Below are 21,970 nucleotides of genomic sequence, written 5' to 3'. Positions count from 1 at the left end.
CTCAAAATACTTTTCCTTCGAAAAAAAACAAAAAAAAAAACGTGGTGGTCATAATTTCTAGTGGATCATTGAAGACCTGTTGGGCCTCCTCCCCAGTGCAATCCAAGTCTGCATGAGATACACTGTATTTCACCTCTCTCATACACGCCAGGTTGCAATTCCTGAGAATTACCAATTATTACTTTAACCCTAGGTAACTTTAAAGGGGTGTTTTGAGATTTTAATATTGATTGTCTATTGCCCCTGCGATCAGTTGTTTGAAGACACTGCAGTACTCAGGTAAGTGAGGGCTGCATCCTCTACACAAAGACCAGCAAAACTACGACGTCAACTCTAGTACTGATGACTGTATTGTAGTCACAGAGTTCCATAACTTCTTATACAGACAGCAACCTCCTTAAGCAGGGACTGAAAATGAAGAGGAATATGAGAAGTCCACCTCAATTCTTCTTTATTTAACCAAGTGCTAACGCTATTTGTAAGAAGATTTGCAATTTTTAGGTGCTTTTAAAGTTTCAGCTAAAATGCCTAAGGCGCTCAGATAACACAAGTGCAGTGCAGGGAATTCAAGTTCTCTATTGTAGTTTACCTGACATTTTCTGATGTGTTCCACTTGAAAGCGGCTGGAAAGTAACATGCTTCTGAGAAAGATCATCGGGTATATTATAGGTCTCCTTTGAACTAGGTGTGAATTTTGGATCGCCTGATAAATGAGAATGAGTCTTCTTTGTAGTACTTGGGAAACAAGATTTCAGAGAGTTATTATCTTTCTGGTTGATTCTATTATCTGATAAACACATGCCTATCTTCGCCTGCTCTTCTGAAGAAGTTGGGTTTACTGAAGCAAGAGTTGAAGAATTTATTTTTGTTTTATATTCCTTATTTTCTTGGTTTGAAGTCCTGGATGCTTCAAGTTTTGTTTCTAATATCTCTGAACCACCATTCATAGTCCTGAAAGCGCATGAACAGCCATCCTGTTGTAATGATAAATCTTTAGAGATGCCGCTTGCAGACCGCAGTGTGTCACTAACTTCCTTAGAACACTCTGACTTGCTTAAGTCTTGCTTTTGAACATCTGTGATATTGGCTAGTTGTGTAACAGAATCTTGTAGAGGCGGCTTACCCCCTACAGACATGTTCCAGGTAAAATCCTTTACAGAGTATGCAAAGCTTTCAAGGTCAGTATCTTGGTCACCGTTGACTGTAGCTTTAAGATATCTTTCCATGTCAAAGTTTCCTGGAAAACTCTTTTGGCCAGACGAATTTGAGAATGGTCTTGGCTGCTGATCCTCTAAAGAGGCATCCAAGAATTTTTTTTTATTTTTATTTGACAATGCCATGATCATTGCTGCCAACTCTGAAGGGTCAGCACTGCAAGAAGCATTTGCTAGTGCCGATGCAATAGTGCTTAGGTTAAGAAATGTTGCTTCAGCCGTTTGATCAGGTTTTATTGTTGAAATGTATGCTTTGCTAAAATTCAGATCCTGCAAAAAAAAAAAAAAAGTATGGAAATGAAAAAATATATTTGAAATATTTAGTAATTTTAAGGAGGTTTTTATACAGGTTAGTTTTTAAAAGAAGCTGCAATTGCTTCAGATACAGCCAAAAATGAATCTAGCAGGAAAGAAGTCCTTCCTTTATACTTGCTATTACATCAATAAATTCCAACATGTTAAACTATATTTCTCGTAGTATTGACTTCAAAGAATATACAAATACTTGTCTAAAAGGGGATTTTACAGAATTGTGATCATTTTCTTAATTGTTTTAATAATATGAAGCAATTATAAAATATTTAAACCCAGACATACCTCTGCATGGCAATCATATACTCCTTTATCGGGTTTCACAATATCTGGCTTACTTTCTGACGCCTTTACATCAAATGTTGCTGAGCATAGTTTCTGATCGTCTGGTAAACATCCAAGATCTTCTACTTAAAGCAAAAACATACAAACAATTTTGGCGTGAGACAACAAAGGGAGACCAAGCGAATGACTAATTGCAAGACTAATGACAATCAGGTGGAATAATCTGCTGATACATACAAGGAATACATAGCAAATGTAGCCAGAAATCACATTGGTGGATCGTTCCACCAGTACAATAGCATTAGAAGCATGCAATTATTCCACCATGTTAAATGAGTTGTGCCAAGAGAGACACATTGGTGATAAAACCCCATTAAGGGCGCCTTCACATGCTGCAGAAATTTGCGCGACTGACGCTAGGTTCACACCAGCATCTGGACTCAGTTATCAGGTTTCCGTCTTCTGCGTTTAAAAAAAAACGGTTTCGCCACGGAGAGCATAAAACGCTCACCGGCGCTCACGGCCGGACACTTTTCAAACCCATTCAAATGAATGGGTTTGAAAGATGGCGGCAGGTTTCTGTCTCCTCCCCTGTTTTGTGCAGGAAACGGAAACCTGCAGAACTGAGTCCTAGGCGCAGATGTGAACGAGACCTGAGAATTAATTCCATCAATATGAATGGATTTCGCATGTGTTTGCTGCCAAAACAACCCTATCCAAATAAATAGAACTACTGTTACAGTTGCAGAAGTTTGGTCAACGTTGACTGTTATTCCCATCTCAGAGCATATCAATATTGTGAATAACTATTATTAGTGGAGGTGCAATTTCTGGGACAGAGATTAAATCTTGAGGTTCAGGTTAATGGGTTCAATCATTAAAATGCATTTTTTTTCTCTTCATAACGCGTATATGGCCGCGGCAATTTTCCTGTGGCTGCTTACACAGTAAGCTGGGGTAAGCGGCCACAAGAAAATGGCCGCAGGCAAGCGCAGTTGGAGGCAGGGCCGACTGCGCATGTCTGAAGTTTGAAGCTGGAGATTTCTGTTTGAGTGCTGAGGCCCGCCCCCAGTGCTGTGAGAGAACTCATTTGCATACAGACGAAAACCAGGATTTCTAAAGAACAGCGGCACAGAGAAGAAATCTAAAAGTAAGAGAATAGCCTTTCTTAAGGCTATTCCTATGTGTTAACAAGAAAAAAAAATGCATTTTAATGACTGAATCCCTTTAAGCCATCACAGCTTCACTTCAAAGGTTGCTATCATTAAATGGGTTGTCTGGGATAAAATTAAATTTTAACCTTAAACACCCTCCCCCTGCCTAACTTCTTACTTTAAAAAAATAGATTTAAAAAAAAAAAAATAAAATAAAAATAAAAAAAAAATAAAAAAAAAATCAATAAATAAATGTATAATTGCCCAGATCGCCAAGGCGGTCATCTGACCACCCTAGGCAAATTTTCTGATTTTCTGGGGACATTCCATTTTTGGAAATGGAACTCAGCTGAGTTAGTTAGGTAGTGCTAGTAGTTCACTAGCTAGGGAAACAGGGAAGAGGTGTGAGAGGAAGGGGGAGGTTGTGAGAGGGGGGATCTGAGTGAAGAGCAATGAATCATGGTAGTTGTAGGCTGAGAGAGCAGGAAGCTACAGATGAAAATAAATGCAGAGGATACCAGGAACTCCCAGAGAAGACCAGAAATCACTTAAACACTGCTAGCAGTGTTTGGGTGCATTTACTAACTTATTAATAGCACTGACAGACCTTAAAAAAAAAATTACCTGGACAACTCCTTTTAGTATATATATATATATATATATATATATATATATATATATATATATAAAATTAATGGTACAATAAAAAGGCAAACCTGGAGTTAAGGTGTTATCACAAAACTTTATGGTATCATCATGTTCAGAGTTTTCGGATACATCTGAATTCCTCAATAATACAACAGGTTCTTGCTTCTCTGGAGAGATGATATGATAACCAAAAGAAGGCTATGAGAAGAGAAAAACAAATGAATAATAAAAAAGTCTAACTTCTGACTTTGCTTTTTAATACGGGCAAGGCAAGTTACAAATGACAATGGATGTTGTTATTTAAAAAAAAAAAAAAAAAAAAAAAAAAGGGGGGTCAATAAACCCTAATGCACGAGTAGGCAACCTTCAGCACTCCAGTTCCTGCTGTGAAACTGCACCTCCCAGAATGCATAGTTGCTCTTCTGTTCTTTTAACTCCTGTATAAGTAAATGTATCATGTAGGGAGTTGTGTATTCACAGCTGCTGTGGTGTCAAAGGTTGCTAACCCCTGTACTAATCTACACTAACGTTCAAAAGTTTTGGGCTACTTAGAAATTTCCTTATTTTTTTAAAGAAAAGCACAGTTTTTTTCAATGAAGTTAACTATGGTAAATGACTATTCTAGCTGCTAATGTCTGGTTATTAATACAATATCTACCTAGGTGTATAGAGGCCCATTTCCAGCAACCATCACTCCAGTGTTCTAATAGTACATTGTGTTTGCTAACTGTGTAAGAAGGCTAATGGAGGTTTAGAAAAACCTTGTGCAAGTATGTGAGCACAGCTGAAAACAGTTTTGCTGGTTAGAGAAGCTATAAAACTGACTTTCCTTTGAGCTAGTTGAGAATCTGGAGCATTACGTTTGTTGGTTCCATTAAACTCTCAAAATAGCCAGAAAAAGAGAACTTTCATGTGAAACTCAACAGTCTATTCTTGTTCTTAGAAATGAAGACGATTCCATGTGAGAAATTGCCAAGAAACTGAAGATTTCCTACAACGGTGTGTACTACTCCCTTCAGAGGACAGCACAAACAGGCTCTAAACAGAGTAGAAAGAGAAATGGGAGGCCGCGCTGTACCACTGAGCAACACGACAAGTACATTAGAGTCTCTAGTTTGAAAAATCGACACCTCACAGGTCCTCAGCTGGCAGCTTCTTTAAACTATGGCCTATTTTCATATTGACATTTTTGATATCCCTTAAACATACACATTTTATATATTTATTTATTTTATTAAAAACATACCAGCAAATGGAAATTATTTTTATACACACCCGTTTTACATCTGCACCTCCACCAAGACATCCTAAGGCCTCTGATCTTTGGCCAAAGAACTCTCCTAAAGAAAGACGTAGGTAGCTTGCCTCTTCCTGGGATAAATCTGAAATCTGAGATGCTTTCAGTAAAGCATGACCACTGACTGGAAGCTTCCATGAGGTGTCACCCATGTTAAGAGAATAATTTTCTAAATCCATTTTTTCGTCCTTAGGGGGGGAAAAAAAACAGTTAAGATTTTTACCTTTAACAACAACAGAGTAGAAAACCTTTACACATATATATATATAACTTTAAGAGAAAACAGGCTTGAGTTATAGATATTTCTCTGTTTAACAGTTTATTAAGTATCTTCCTCACTGGTGGAATAAAAACAAATTATTAAACATGAACAAATAATACCCCACAATGTACAGGACTAGAGATCACCAATCCCATGACACATTTAGCAGACAGTATGTTATCACGCCCATTTATTCATTCCTTTTTGACATGGAGGTCTTCACTGGGCACTGGTTACGCAGCTCAATGAGGCCAGGATTGTAATTTAAAGAGGACCTTTCATGGTCCGGGGCACAGGCACGCGCTGTACTGTGTGAGCGGGGAGGAACGCCCCCTCCCTCTGCTCACAGTGCTCGTCCATAAATGAGTATTATCAGGAGGGGAGAGGGCGTTCCTCCCCGCTCACACTCTACAGCGCGATAGGCGCTAATGGGCAGAAGGGCGTCCTAGGCTGTCAGAAACGCCCTTCTGACTGTAAAGCGCTACGGTACCGATAGCGCTTTACCCGGGGCACAGACAGGGAAAGCCGATAGTGCACTGAATTCAGTGCACTGTCAGCTTTCCAGCAGTATATAGAACTGCCTGTGCCCAATCTGATGAAAGGTCCTCTTTAAGCAGTAGGGCCATCTTCTTCCATTCCTATCACATGGTTTAGTGTTTTAACACGTGTGTAAGGGCAGGACTATTTGTAATTTTCTACCATCTTGGAATTACTTGTCCTGGTGCCACCAAAAAGTACCCGACAAAATTTCTTTTGCTTTATTAATACTTTCTATGCTACCAGGCCAATGTGTGAATAATAAAAAAGGCTTTACATATGAGTCTTCATATAAAGTCCAGACCCCAACCCATCTAACAGAAGAACTGGCTGCCTGGGGTGCAGGAAGCTGTATATTTTAAATACAGTCTGAAACATCTCTGATTCTAATCAATTTAACAGCATGCAGAGCTGCAGTTTTCCAGCACCATCACTAATGTGTGCAAAACCTACATTGTACATTTAATTTGTGGAAAGGTCATTGGTGCCCAAAACATTTAGGGTCTTCGGTTGCCTTGAGTTCTACAGACCAGTCTATTAGCCCAAACATTGGACCGTGTAATTTATGGTTGTGTGCATGGGCCAACAAATGAATAGGTCTGTTTGCTATCTGGGGAAAAACCTCAACTTTACGGGCCCTTTAATAGAGTGCCATTGTAAGCTCACTGCATTCCATCAGCTGCAACTGTACTTAAAAGTTTACAGTGTTATTTTGTGTTTTGCTTTTAATGGGACAAGTTTAGGCAATATTTTTGGCAGAATTTCATCTACAGTAAAGAATTTTTTTTTTTTTTTTTTTAGCAAGGGGGATGCATTATTATTTTTAATTTTTTTTATTTATTTATTTTTTAACGTGTTCACTATTATACGGAGGATATCTATTGTATGGATGGGTGTATTAGTTGTAAACCGGATTTGCGGTTTTTACCGCAAAGTGTGCATGGGATTTGCTTGAATCCCATCCACTTTGCCTGTACTGTAAAACACCGCAATTCTTCCCACAGCGTTTCTGCCGTGCACAAATCGCGGCATTTCCGGCTCATGGGACTCCGGGCTTCAACACCTTATTTACTGACATTTCTGTATTACAAGATATTACTGCCAACATATGTGTAATGCTCTAATGCCTAGGTTATTCGATTACTAAGGCTTTAACAAAGGATAGTGAGGCTTACATTTATTTCTAGCATGGACTGGTCCACTAGAGTATTTTACAAGAAAAGAAAAATATGAACCACATAGCAGGACCCTAAAAAAAACACATACAACTATTGTGTTCAAGAATCTGAAGCAAACAACAAATCAAAGGAAAAATACATAGTGAAAAAGACTTGCTGCCTTGCTCGCACTGCATTGTCAAGTTGGTTAAAACGAACACAGGCCCTTATCACAATTCTAACACACCATCAAAATCATTGTATAGCAGACTGTTATATTCAAGGGAACGTTTTGTAGATCCTTATTCATTTCTCCTCATCACAATGTCATGCTAGAGAAATTTCTTTTCTACCAACATTCCATCTGAAAGTCACGTCCCCCTAATTAACATCCAAAAGCAAAAAAAAAACAAAAAAAAAAAAAAACCCTTTCTATAGCAGTAGGGCATTTAACCTTTGTCTTTCTAGTGAAAAGTCTAATGAGAAAACAAGTATTAGAATAAATTAAGCAATCTATTATCAAATGTTCCAAAAAATAAAAAGAGTTGTAAGCATATTTAATGTACTTCTTATGTATAGTTTTCAGTACATTTGACAGGAAGCAACAACACTGAATAAATGGCGCTCTCTAATTCCACAAACAGGCAATGTATTTTTGTAACCTTTTCTGATGCGTGAGAACTAACATACAGAACGGGATACAAACATTCCATAGATTTACCTGAATAAATTTATTTTCTCTCTCAAATTCTTCCTGGTCTTCATCAAGCATGGCCAGAACTTCATCTGCTAATAGAATTAGAGACAAACAGTAAGGCTGGTGCCATAGAGTAAGTGACAGACTTCTGGTCATTTCAGCTGTAAGTGCCTAACTAAGTGCCTGGTTTTGCTATTATCACACAACCAATATTGATAAAAAACTGAAATTAATCTATGTGAAAGCTCTTGCAGCCCAGGTACTGAGGAGTATTACACTGTGTGACATTTCTTTTCACTTTCCCCTGTGTGAATGGCCTCACACTCCCAAAGTTCTCATGACTAAATTAAAGGACTTGTCCAGGTCCAGAAAAGTTTTACTGATGACTTATCCTATAGGAGAGGTCAAATAAGCCAGTGCCTACAGTATTCCTCTTATTTAAGCCACACTTGTGCAAGATCATACAAAAAAAAAAAAAAGTATGATAAAGACTAAAAGAGTATCTGCCTGTACTTATATCTCAATTATAGTGTATTTGAGGTATATGAATCCTATCCCAGAATCTGGAAATAAATAGGATTTGTATGCCTGCTATACCCAGCTTGTGTGTATAAATTTCACTGATCGAAAACTGGATACATGTCTAATTAATTCTGTAAAGCCTGAAGTGTCTGCTGTACACCCAAGTTATATTAGTGAGAGATTCATTGAGGCAGAAGGAATCTCAGATTTCCCTTCTTATTCCATCCCTGGTAGAATGCCAAAGCCAGTTGGGCACAGATGATTAAGCCTAATAGGTGAATGTCTTGAGCCAAGCAATCTATGGCGGAATCAGTGGCGGAGTTCATAGCAAGATCAAGCAGGAGGCTTTTTTTTTCCAGCATCCTGTGCAGATCTCTGCCTCCCATTGAATACAATGGAGGCAGAATCAGGGCAGAATCTGCTGCGTATTTGAAAGAGGAATCTGGATCAAAATCAGCAAATTCCACTGCGTGAACAGGCTTTAATTAAATCACATGGTCGATATGAATCAAACAGAATGCAATAAAAGATGCAAAAAAGGTCAAGGCACTGGTCCCAGCAGACAGACCCCCACTGATCTCTTACTGATGACATACCCTCAGGACAGGTCACCCACACTAATATATATCTATATCTATCTATCTATCTATCTAAAACACCTTACTTCCAATCATAAAGTCTTCATCTTCAAAGTTTTTTGCGGATCCAGACAAACGTGCAGTCTCTTTTTCAAATGACTGATAGTAAGCAAGATCCGTAACCCATTTGCCTTCTTCATTTTGATAAACAACACTGTGTGGTTGACTTCCTACAGGAAAAGAAGAAGGAAAAAAAAAAAAAAAACTATGTAAATAAATTATGATGCATCTCTTATTGATGGTCTGTTGATTTAAAAAATAAATAAATAAATAAATAAATAAATAAATAAATAAATAAAAAAAGGTCTGTTCCACCCCAGGTTACAGGTGATAACAGGTCTCCTGCCAGTGCTAGAAATTGGTTCCTGTATATCCCATTTCCTTGTCAGATATCAAAACCTTAGCAACTCGCAGTAAATTGCACTCTGGGTTTTGTTTTTTTCACCCATATGGTTCTGGCCAAGTGACACAAATTATTTGTACAGATCAGTGTCTAAAAGGAAAAAAATAGCAAAAAGGTAATATTCCCAAACACACAATTCTGCTAGCCTAATTTTGTAAGATGGGGGGGTAGGGAAGAAAAAAAAATGGTGCTGGGCAATATGCAACACAAATTTAAATTTGTGAATACATAAAAACCTATACGGGCACGTAAAGCATGAAGGCGGCCATACACATGAACACATAACCCTATCAGCCAGTGTACACAGTAACCAATACATTCACTGACTAAACAAAGCTACATATGAAATCTTGTACACTGCTCGAAAAAATAAAGGGAACACTCAAATAACACATCCTAGATCTGAATGAATGAAATATTCTCATTGAATACTTTGTTCTGTACAAAGTTGAATGTGATGACAACAAAATCACACAAAAATCAAATTTAACCAATGGAGGCCTGGATGTAGAGTCACCCCAAATTAAAGTGGAAAAACACACTACAGACTGATCCAACTTTGATGTAAGGTCCTTAAAACATGTCAAAATGAGGCTGAGTAGTGTGTGTGGCCTCCACGTGCCTGTATGACCTCCCTACTCATAGCGCAGACCAAGGGACAAGGAACTCCCATCTATTTCCAATATGAGGAGACCAGTACTAGACATAATATGTTATAGATGAAGGACTTGGTACAAACTTTGAATTGTACCTTCACGTTACACCTCTGTATACCCTATACCCATTAAGGCTAACCTATGACGCATGTGTCAGAAGTGACACGCTGAGACATTTTTGCTTGCAGTACTTTTCTCTCCGTATGATTTGTGTAGACACCGGGCGGAAAACACACAGATCCCATTATAATCTATGGGGTTCATATGGTTTCTCTGCTAACCGCTTTTTAGTGCGTTCCATATTCCGTTTGGGGTGTTCCCAAGTGGACTCCCCGAAAGGAATTCCGAACCAGGCCTGAGCAAATTGTGTGACTGCATATAGAGGCATGTCTAGCAGTCTACGATCTCTCACCAAGAGGAGCACTGCTAAAAAGTATCCTGTGAGAGCCTTTTTAATAGGGCAGCGTGGGAAGCCCTTTGACTACTATGACACAGAAAATATACAAAAGAAAAAAAAACTATATATATAATGGACATCACCTCATATGACTTGTACTATAAGACATGCATGACTTATCCCCAACAGAAAGAACCTCCCTATTAATGTGTGACATGTCAAGCAGATTCTATATAGAAACTGTAGCAGAATGAAATGTGCAGATTAGCCCCATTTTACAGACCCAATCTGTGTGCAGATTTATGTTGCAAATTTTGAGCCAGAGATTCCATCTCAATAAAAATAACGGCATGTGAACATACTGCAGCACATGGTTTAGGAGGATTGTTGGAAGATGTAAAAGCAGCCATCTTATACAGCTTGCTCTGTAACATATAAACTTGTGTCTGGAGGTTTTATTTTCAGCAACTCGACCTGTCTCAGGGAAAGTTTGATTATGAGAGGCATGTTTGGATATACAACAAGGAGATAACAATACTCCCCTCCAAGAATACAAAACAAAAGGTATTGTATAAATATACACACATCTTTTTGACACTCCACAACATTCAAAACCAGAATGGAGAATCTGACAAACCAGACACGTCTACAAACCCACCTTTTTCACCATCATTTTGCTCAAAGCTCCATTGAAATGTCTGCATTCCATCTGACTGCCAGATATCTTGACCATTTCCCATCTGGTTGGAAGAAGAAGGTGACAAGTATGTATCCGCTAATCGACTGCCATTTCCTTTGCTAGCTGTGTCTAAGCTAGCAGCATCCACAAATCCAGAAGTATGGTTTGTGTGAGAAAACATCTGAGACAAACTGGTGGAGGTCTCTGAAGTAAATTCACCATTTGAAGCTCTACCATCTTGGAAATACAGAGAGTTCAGTTTCTGTGTTGTATTTGCAGACGATTTATTTGGATTGTACGAATTCTGTAAAGTGAAAAAAAAAAATAGATAAAAATTTGTGCACTTTGCACCACTTGGCAAGAGTAATAATGTTAAGTATATATATATTACATTCCAATTAATTTTACAACGAAAACTCAGGGTTAAAGCATAGCATGAATACGACTATACGGTATATGGCTTTTTCACCTTATTTTTGCACTAATCTTAGTGTTAATTTGCAAGATGTGAAACCATTAGCTAAAGATGGGGAATTAATCATGATTTCTCAAGCAGCGGCCAAAATGCTGCTGATAACTGAGCCAACATGCAATTTTTCTTGCAGTTTTCAAACTGGCTGTGCATCATTAGGAATAAAAAACAGTTTTGCAAAATAATGCAATTGAAATACCACAATGCAAGCACCACGGCGATAAGAATCCAGGTTAATACTTGCTGAAGGCTGAGACCCCACATTGCGAAAATGCAACTTTTTTCATTGCAGATTTTGCTGCGTTTTTTTTGAGCCAAAGCCAGAAGTGGATTGAGCAGAAGATAGAAGTATAAGAACTTCCTATTTATCTCCCTTTCCTTTTGTAGCCATTCTTGGCTTTGGCTCAAAAAACCGCAGCAAAACCTGCAAAAAAAAAAAAAAAAAAAAAGCTGCATTTCCGCAATGTGGGGCCTGAGCCTAAGAGCTAGTTCACACGAAGCAAGTTGGCAGCGGATTTTGATGCGGAATCCGCAAAATCAGCTGCTCCCATTGACTTCAGGGTCACCTGAATCAGAAGGTTGATTTCCCTTGTAAACCAGTTTCTCAGTTGCAGAGATGTAACAATATAGTTTAACTGATTCGAAGAGGTAAGCTGCAAGATTCGCATTGCTCCATAGAGTCATTTGAATACGGTACGTATGTTGCAAAAAAAAACATAGCATATATCTTCAGCTGTATTCACAAGAGGAAAACCCACTTTTATTCAGGTGACCTTCATCTGTGGTGCTGGGTGTATAAATTGTGTTCTGGTGACAGAGTCCCTTTATGTAGTGGACCGCAGCCAAAAAGTGCTTTGAGAAAAACCCACGGAGGAAATTCATTGTGGTTTTTCCTGTACTACTTTTCTCAGAAAGTCCAAAGAGTTTCCCTCTACAGCAGAGGTGGGCAATTAATTTTCCCATGGGGCCGCATAAGAAATTGAAAGTATGCTAGCGGGCCGTGCCAGAGCAAATTTAGCTCCACCCACTTCTATGTTGACTCTGCCCATTCCCAATCATCTTTCCATGTGCCCCCACAAAGTATAATCCTCCTACAGTCACCCGTACATTACATGCCCCCACATTATAACGTTCTCCTCCAAAAGTCCCACAGTATTAGGTCCTTCTCCTGGTGCCCCAGTATAAACCAGCAGAAACTGGTGGGAACATGAAACTGGGACAGCTGGAGGGGGACATTAAACAGTGGGGGTAGTTGGAGGGGGGCAATAAATTGACAGCTGGAGTGGGACATGAAACTGGGAGCAACTAGAGGGGGACATTAAAATTGGGAAGCTGGAAGCAAACATTAAACCGTAGGGGTAGCTGGAGGGTGACATTAAACTGGGGGCAACTAGAGGCAGACGGGTCCGCCTACAGCTTCCTCCACGGTTTAATGCCCCCTCCAGTTGTCCCCAGTTTAATGTCCCCCAGTTTAAGTGCCCTCTTCATCTACCCCCAGTTTCGTGTCCCCCCCCTCCATTTCTCCCTCAGTTTCATATCCCCCTTTATTTGTCCCATTTCTTGTCCCCCCTCCATCTCTCCGCCAGTTTCATGCCCCCCCCTCCATCTGCCATCTCTGCCCTAGTATAACATTCCCCTTCCATCTCTGCCCCTAGGTTACTTAGACACACACAGACGTACAGACAGACAGACAGATATAGACACACACACATACATACAGACACACACATATAGACACACATACACACTCTCCACCCTGCATCTCACCTTACATCTCTCAGCACCTTATGACACACTCCACATCTCTCCATCTTCCTGCCGGCACTAAGACATGCCCCCTAGACACGCCTCCCTAGACATGCCCCCTAGTCAAGCTGTGCGGGCCGGACTGAATCAATCAGTCAGAGGGCCGGATGTGGCCCGGGCTTTGCCCAGGTCTGCTCTACAGACTTTCTGCTTGAATTATACCTAAATTTATACCACACCATCACACATCCAGTGGTAATAGTATGAAAACAAATTCCCCAATCCCCTTAAGGAGCTCACTAAAGGCAGTAAATGTGACATTGATGCTAAGGCCCCACGGGCTAGAAACACTGCACTAAAGTACTGTGGCAACAAGAGCGGCGGGAATGCATTGCAGTTCTTCCCACTGTGCTTTGAACAGAAAGTTCACAGAGTTTTCCGCCGCAGACATTCTGTTACCATTATATCTACAGGAAAGACTCTGACGTTTCCGTAGATATAATTAACATGCTGTGATTCACAACGCAAAGTGGGCATGAGATTCACATGAATCCCATCCACTTTGCGGTTACTGTATAAAACTGCGATTTTTCACGCGGCGTTACGCCACAGGCAAATCATGGCGTTTCCAGCCCATGGGGGCCCGGCCTAAAAGTACCTGAGTTCATTTGCAGCTACCCCATGCCTTCTGGAAACAGAAAAGTAAAAACCTTGCTACTCACCAAATACTGCAATCAGAATACTGAATTGATACTATCTAAATGTCACGATTCTGGGCCTTAGCAATGAAGCAGTTATAGAATGTATCAAGCAATTAATTAATATAATACTCACTTGCTTTTCCCAATTAAAATAAGGACTTTCTTCTAATTCAGAAGACATTTCTATGGTTTGCTTTAATGGCCCACCATTTCCAAGTGGAGCTATCCTGTCACCTGATCCCTAAAAACGTAGAGATTTTTTATTTATTTGTTTATTTATTTTTTTGCATCTCAGATTATTGATGTATGGTATTACAAGTAAGGGCTAGCTCACACGTAAATTATGTGTGGCTTATTTTGGTCCACAAAAAAAATGCTTAAAAAAAAAAAAAAAAAAAAACGGCTGGCGGTTTTCCCCTCCCCTAAAGTGAATGGACCGCAAAAAAGCGCGTCACGTTTTTATGGTACATTTGTTGCAAAAAAAGTGACGCTTTTTTTTCAAAAAAACGCGATGGTTTTTCGCCTCCCCATTCACTTCTATTGCTTTCTTCAGGCGGAAAATGCTTGAAGAAAGGTCATGTCGCTTCTTTTTTCTGCTAGCGGTGAAAAAACGCTAGCAGAAAATCGAATGCTAGCGATCTCCATAGACCACCATTCTATGGAGGTGGATTTTGAGGCCAAACCCGCTGTCAAAATCCGCCTCCTTGTCCCTGTGTGAACTAGCCCTAAGGGAGAACGCTTCAGACTTTGTTTTAACATTAAAGTGAATGATGACAGATACAAAAGGAAAGAGCACCGCCTACGGTCATCATTCTGTCAGTTGTTCTCATCTTACAACAAAGCATAATGATTAGAGATGAGCGAACAGTGTTCTATCGAACACATGTTCGATCAGATATCAGGGTGTTCGCCATGTTCGAATCGAATCGAACACCGCGTGGTAAAGTGCGCCAAAATTCGATTCCCCTCCCACCTTCCCTGGCGCCTTTTTTGCACCAATAACAGCGCAGGGGAGGTGGGACAGGAACTACGACACCGGGGGCATTGAAAAAAATTGGAAAAAGTCATTGGCTGCCGAAATCAGGTGACCTCTATTTTAGACGAATAGTGGATTTCAAATCCGGGTCATATGAGAATGTGAACTTTGTGACTATGAGACAGGGATAGCTGTACAGGCAGGGATAGCTAGGGATAACCTTTATTTAGGGGGGAATGTTATTAAAAATAACTTTTTGGGGCTCTATCGGGTGTGTAATTGTGATTTTTGTGAGATAAACTTTTTCCCATAGGGATGCATTGGCCAGCGCTGATTGGCCGAATTCCGTACTCTGGCCAATGCATTCTATTAGCTTGATGAAGCAGAGTGTGCACAAGGGTTCAAGCGCACCCTCGGCTCTGATGTAGCAGAGCCGAGGCTGCACAAGGGTTCAAGCGCACCCTCGGCTCTGATGTAGGAGAGCCGAGGGTGCACTTGAACCCTTGTGCACCCTCAGCTCTGCTACATCAGAGCCGAGGGTGCGCTTGAACCCTTGTGCACACTCTGCTTCATCAAGCTAATAGAATGCATTGGCCAGCGCTGATTGGCCGAATTCCGTACTCTGGCCAATCAGCACTGGCTAATGCATTGTATTGGCGTGATGAAGCAGTGCTGAATGTGTGTGCTTAGCACACACATTCAGCTCTACTTCATCGGGCTAATAGAATTTCTATGGGGAAAAGTTAGCTTGCGAAAATCGCAAGCTGACAGGGATTTCCATGAAATAAAGTGACTTTTATGCCCCCAGACATGCTTCCCCTGCTGTCCCAGTGTCATTCCAGGGTGTTGGTATCATTTCCTGGGGTGTCATAGTGGACTTGGTGACCCTCCAGACACGAATTTGGGTTTCCCCCTTAACGAGTTTATGTTCCCCATAGACTATAATGGGGTTCGAAACCCATTCGAACATTCGAACAGTGAGCGGCTGTTCGAATCGAATTTCGAACCTCGAACATTTTAGTGTTCGCTCATCTCTAATAATGATAGATTAAGTCAGTGTGAACATTGCCTTAGTTATTTACCTGCTTTATCAAAGCTGTACTTTCCTCTCCAGCTATATTTCGGGTAGCCATATCTTTGCTCTGCAGTTCACATACCAGTGATTTTGATGCCTGAGAAATACTTGGTCCATCAACATTTCCACTGTTTCTATCTTCAATTTCAACACCTGGAAGAATTGAACTCATTCTCAGCACAGCAAGCAACACATGGCTGAAAAACTACAAATCTAAACGTAAAATGTATTCCATTTCTCCTCTGCAATCATATTTTGCAGTAATTTACAGTTGTATGCAATTTCCTTAGAGGATTAACAGATAATCTATTTAAGATACGCTGAAATAAGAGGAAAAGAAACCAAACAGAAATACTCTAGGTGAACACATACCATAGCCTTCTGCAGATTGTCTACAAGCTGACACATCAGGAACATTTTGCTTTTCATTTGAAGATTCCTCCTCTGAGCTGCCACCCTCTAAGCCTGGACGAAAACTTGGTCTATGTTGTTCTTCAGCCTGTTTATGAATATATAAAAAAAATAAAAAGTCTCTACTAGAATGTGTCACTATGTACCCAAGTACAAACCTGAAGGCACTGCCAGTCCTACATAAAATGCTTTTAATCTTTTTAAATGATGGTGTGCAAGAACATGAACTTGTTACCTTACTGACATATGTGGAATCTGTAATATAACGAAGCACATGGATTTCTCAAAAAATAAATTTATTTTTTTTATTGGAGTTTATTGGCCCATGACAGACTATGGGTGCCGTATAATAGACTTATTTATATATAAATCAAGGTAACGACTTGTTTTAGGTTTCATTGCCTCATTTATTTCAAATACCCCGATAAGCTCAGAATTTCACATTTTGGCCCCTCCTTATAATACATGCTGGAAGGGAGTGGTCTGTGTTCAGGATGCTGCTCGATGACCTAACACTTACGTCCTCTATTATCAGAACCTCCCACGCTCGTATACCAGACTTCTCCCGAGTTGCACCACTTTTCTGAAATGCTCTACCCCGGACAATCAGATTAACTCCCAATTTCTACAGTTTCAAAAGCAAACTAAAGATGCATCTTTTCAGACAAGCCTATCACAATGTCTAACGTAAACCCTTAACCCTCCTCTGTCCCCGCTCCCACATTTCCCCACATGATATGATGTCATCTCATGCTAACTCCATAGGTCCAAGCTCCATCCACATGTTAAAGGACACGACTGTCGACGGCTCATAAAGTCTTATGTTTATGCAATGACAGTCACCTCTATTACAAAAGTGAAACACTATGCTAAAAAAGCGCACTGCCACAAAAATGTTTTTAGCAAAAATATATATCAAACTTTATTTAAATACATGTAAAACATATGTAAAGAACAAAATAACAATTGGGGTGGTACAACCATACAACAATGGAGGTCCAATTAAAGTAATAACATATATTGGCAAATACTAAACACTCTCATTGTATACATATAAAGGTATATACAATATCCATAGTTATTTAGAGTGCATATACACCAGAGAATAACATAGTATGAAGTGGTTAATTACCTATGGGGGGACCTCCATGTAGTGAACGCGCCCCACTACATGGAGGTCCCCCCATAGGTAATTAACCACTTCATACTATGTTATTCTCTGGTGTATATGCACTCTAAATAACTATGGATATTGTATATACCTTTATATGTATACAATGAGAGTGTTTAGTATTTGCCAATATATGTTATTACTTTAATTGGGCCTCCATTGTTGTATGGTTGTACCACCCCAATTGTTATTTTGTTCTTTACATATGTTTTACATGTATTTAAATAAAGTTTGATATATATTTTTGCTAAAAACATTTTTGTGGCAGTGCGCTTTTTTAGCATAGTGTTTCATTCTTGTGGCTCTGCCAACTGTTTGCCCTATACTTAGTTTTGTGTATCTATTACAAAAGTGTCTGACCTCTGCATAAGCAATACCGCCCCTGCTACCTCTTGTGTCACCCCCTCTACCTCATAGATTGTAAGCTCTTGCGAGCAGGGCCCTCAGTCCCATTGTGTGAAATGATTTTCTTTGTAATGTATCTTTCAGTCTGTATTTGAACCCTACAAATTGTACAGCGCTGCGGAATATGTTGGCGCTATATAAATAAAATTTATTATTATATTATTACTAGTTGTCTTATACACAGCCTATGTATTCACTCCTTACAAATAGGCTTGCTTGCGCTTTCCTCAATTACACCCTTCTTACTGCTAACCAAAACAGTTCCCACCTGCACAATCTGCTAGGTACGACAGCTTACCCACTACTGTTATCACAAAGATAGAAAATGGAAGGAGAGCACCAAATCATGACACAGCCAGGAACCATTTCAATCTGATTTATGTCAGATTCAGTAAGAAAATCAGCTATCTGAAGGATTCCTCCCTAGTGGCCGGTCCTACCCCACGGTGCTGTGCATATTAATGAGAAAGTACATTTTTCCATCAAGATGGATCTAACTGGTTCTTTATAGCAAAAATTTCAAATTATAGGTGAAACTTTTGCACAAGTATTACCATGATGTTTGCACCGTTGTTTGTATTTTGCACTTTGCATTTACCCTGTTCTCTTCTGAATATTTAATAAAAACTGATTACACCGACATGTGAAACTTCTTATAATCTACAGAAACAATCTTAACAAGTATTTCCTATAGCCCTGCTGTATTCAAAAGCTCAAAGAAAGAGGAGAGTATGGTACATGCACAAAATGTTGGAAAGTAACACTTGTACATCACATAAAGCCAAATCTTCATTTTAAGCACCGGTAAATAAGGCACATATCACCTAATAATTTAATAACATACCATAGATATACTTGCGCTGCCCAAGAAATGTTCTCTTTTCAAGTGCTGTTGTGCAGCTTTTTCAAGCTCAAGCTCCACATCATCATCATCACTAGCTGGGGTCGAATCCATGCCTGTGGCAGCCAAGCGTACCTTAGGTAGCTGGAAATCATCCTGAACATAGTACAAAATGTATTAAAAATACACCATATATTTGGGGGAAAAAAAGGTGTTTTGTTTTTTTTTGAAGTTTTAAAAAGAAAAATATGTTCAAACCATATATACATTTTTCTTAATTAGAATTTTTAAAAATTGAAATTTTTAAAAAATTTGCAAACAAAACAGAATAAGAACAAACCATGTTAACGTCATAGTTCTCAAAATGTTTCACACATTCAGATTCTGTTTTCAATCCAGTAGGTGGAAAACTGTTTCTTGTCTTAGGAGGAGAAAAAAAAAAAAAGGCATTTTCAGCACAATAAACAGACTATGTACTATTACAGCTCAGATATAAATCCACAAACTGATTTAATATTTAATACTGATTTAACCCTTCTCCATGGACTCCCAGCAAACACCCTCTCCCCCCTCCAGTCCACCTTAAACTGTGCTGCTCGTTTAATTCACCTCTCCCCCCGATCTTCATCGGCTGCTCCCCTCTGCCAATCCCTCCACTGGCTACCTATAGCCCAGCGAATTGATTTCAAGCTACTAACGCTAACATACAAAGCCATCCACAACCTGTCCCCTCCATATATCTCTGACCTAATCTCCCGCTACCTGCCCACACGCAACCTCAGATCCTCCAATGACCTCCTACTCCGCTCTGCTCTCATCCGCTCCTCACACAACCGCCTCCAAGATTTCTCCCGTGCATCCCCCATACTCTGGAACCCCTTACCAAGACACATAAGACTGATCCCCACAATCACAGGATTCAAGAAGGCCCTGAAGACTCACCTATTCAGGAAGGCCTACAACCTCCAATAACACTATCACCTCACTGACATCTGTTTAGTCTCCCCCTCTCCTTCTGTCTCTCCCCCTTCCCTCATAGATTGTAAGCCCTCGCGGGCAGGGCCCTCTACCCCACTGTGCCAATCGGTCACTGTTAGTATTATATCTACCTGTATATTCTGTGTATTGTATGTAACCCCCAAATGTAAAGCACCATGGAATTAATGGTGCTATATAAATAAATAATAATAATAAATAATATGTACCATTAAAACTAGTTTAAAACAGTAAACATCATAAATACAAAATTTGTAACATACAGGGCAAATAAGACAAATTAAAATAAAAGATAACTACAGCTTTCAGTAAACTGAGCACATGCTGCAAATGCCACACAAAAAGAAGTAACATCTGATATACGGTACTTTGCAACCCTAATGGTGTAAAAATTGTTCTAAATATAGCTCACCAAGGTGGTCTGTGACACAGAGTAGTCTCGTAAATGTCACCTTTCACCAAAAAGCTTCAAGTTACGTTGCCTGCATACTGATGCATATGTTCAGCTATAAAGGCCCGTATATTTGCCCTTAATATACTGACTTATCTGTTCTTCTATATTGCTAAACACTGTACCGAAGCTTAAAGAGAATTAGAGGCTTCACACATACTCATCAGCCTCAGAAGTATCACATAACATTAAGACAACAACTTCCACAAAGCCAACAAACAGAAATATTCATGGTTTAAGTCCATCAATTTTTTTTTTACCGTATATGATGATCTTTTGGAATCTTGAATTTCTTGTCCCTCAATAACTCCACGATGCATTCCTGGTGGCAGAAGTTTTTTAAAGTAGGCCTCCAGTTGGTCATCAAAAAATTCTTCATCATCCAACTCATCTGTGAAACATCATAAACCACAGTTTTCCTCATACGGACAAAAACTAAAAAGTTATCAAAGCCTTTTATTTCGCAGTGCTTGCTCAATTTGTGAAAAGTGACAGAAAAAGTGGCAGCTGTCTGCAAGGAGACTTACTTTAGATGAAAATGTGGCCATGTGGTCCAGGTATTGGGAGCAGGACCTGGAGCAAGTAGCCACCAAGCATTTTCCCCGCAGCAGAAACGTAGTGTTACATGGTGGACATTTAGATGAATGGCAATCCATGCAATAGAACAAGAGCAGCTCATACAGAATAACTTTCTACTGTAGCTCAGAATGTTCCTAAGAGGGAATCTAATCTATACGCTTCAAAAGGGCTTACTGACCAAGGCCAGCTTCTTGTGACAACCCCTAAATAAAAATGCTGCAGATTTCTGGCTCACATCTATGCCTGCTCATAACATGTGCAGATTTGACTTGTCCATTTAAGAGGTTGAAATATGCCAACAAATTAGGCTTAAGTCACTTCAACGACCTCCTCCACTGTGTAAAGTGCGCAAGTGTTAGGAATTTTGGGTATTTGTGGCCATGTATTCTCGGCTCACACATTTATGACGTTCAGACGTCAGATTTAATCCAGATTTCTGCAATTGCTTAAACTACTTCAGCATTATATCTTATCAAAGAAAACAAAAGCCAATGAAAAGTTATTGGAAAGCGACTTTCAATGACTTTTCATTGTTTTTTTGTCTTCTGTGATAAGATATCATGCTACAGCAGTTTGACCTATTGGAGAAAATTGGATTAACTCTGCAACATCTGCACCCCAGAGGTGAGAACAGGGAACAACTGCCAGCATCCCACCTGGATGTAAAAACCACAGGAGGCCAGTATTACAGAAAGGATATAGCAGAGCTGGATTAGCCTAACATTCTTTATGAGATAAGGAAAATGAACTAAACCAGCTCAGCTGTTTCTTTAATCTCAACCACCATGAAATTACTAGACCATATATAAATGTACTTTTATTAGTAGAAGTCAGTACCATAAACATTAAATAAGCAAAAGTCATACAGTTACCTGAAGAGCTACCATCTAAGCTTGCAATTGATAGTAATTTTTCATTTTCTAAGAAGCTGGCGGCTGATGAACCAAAATCCACAACTGGTAAACTTTGCATTTCTCTCTCTGTACCTTTAGATAAGCTGTGTGTGCTGGACACCTAAAAATGGATTAAACTAGGATATAAATTGCTTCAATACGGAGAAAATAAAGACTGCAAAATATTGCACTTATACAACAGTTATTATACAGTATCTGCTATAAAGAAACACACAAACAAATGGCAATACTTACACGGTCTTTCTTGCTTTGTGAAAAGTCTGAAAAAAAAATTGAATAATAAACAGAAAAATTAAATTAGATATTTATAAGTTATAGATCTACCGTAATTTATCATTCCCTCTATGCCAGAAACCTGATACTTAAGCGGAGCC

At 39.4% G+C, this 21,970-nt stretch overlaps 1 protein-coding gene across 1 annotated transcript in view; it reads right to left on the bottom strand.

Moving 5' to 3' along the window:
* Positions 1–21,970, bottom strand: part of CEP192 (centrosomal protein 192) — a 104,677-nt gene that overhangs the window by 34,256 nt on the left and 48,451 nt on the right. The window contains exons 13-27 of the mRNA XM_075271976.1: positions 21,831–21,856; positions 21,555–21,696; positions 20,364–20,494; positions 18,997–19,077; positions 18,660–18,812; positions 16,201–16,327; positions 15,836–15,981; positions 13,911–14,018; positions 10,838–11,162; positions 8,750–8,893; positions 7,588–7,655; positions 4,889–5,098; positions 3,682–3,811; positions 1,812–1,933; positions 590–1,484 (exon numbers count right to left, since the gene is read on the bottom strand). Coding sequence (XP_075128077.1) covers positions 590–1,484; positions 1,812–1,933; positions 3,682–3,811; positions 4,889–5,098; positions 7,588–7,655; positions 8,750–8,893; positions 10,838–11,162; positions 13,911–14,018; positions 15,836–15,981; positions 16,201–16,327; positions 18,660–18,812; positions 18,997–19,077; positions 20,364–20,494; positions 21,555–21,696; positions 21,831–21,856 — 2,808 coding nt within the window. The remainder of the gene's footprint in view (positions 1–589; positions 1,485–1,811; positions 1,934–3,681; positions 3,812–4,888; positions 5,099–7,587; positions 7,656–8,749; positions 8,894–10,837; positions 11,163–13,910; positions 14,019–15,835; positions 15,982–16,200; positions 16,328–18,659; positions 18,813–18,996; positions 19,078–20,363; positions 20,495–21,554; positions 21,697–21,830; positions 21,857–21,970) is intronic.

The sequence above is a fragment of the Leptodactylus fuscus genome, chromosome 4, assembly GCF_031893055.1.
Source record: "Leptodactylus fuscus isolate aLepFus1 chromosome 4, aLepFus1.hap2, whole genome shotgun sequence".
Lineage (NCBI taxonomy): Eukaryota > Metazoa > Chordata > Amphibia > Anura > Leptodactylidae > Leptodactylus > Leptodactylus fuscus.
The sequence above is the reverse complement of the archived record's forward strand: the minus strand, read 5'-3'. Positions and strand labels throughout refer to the sequence as shown.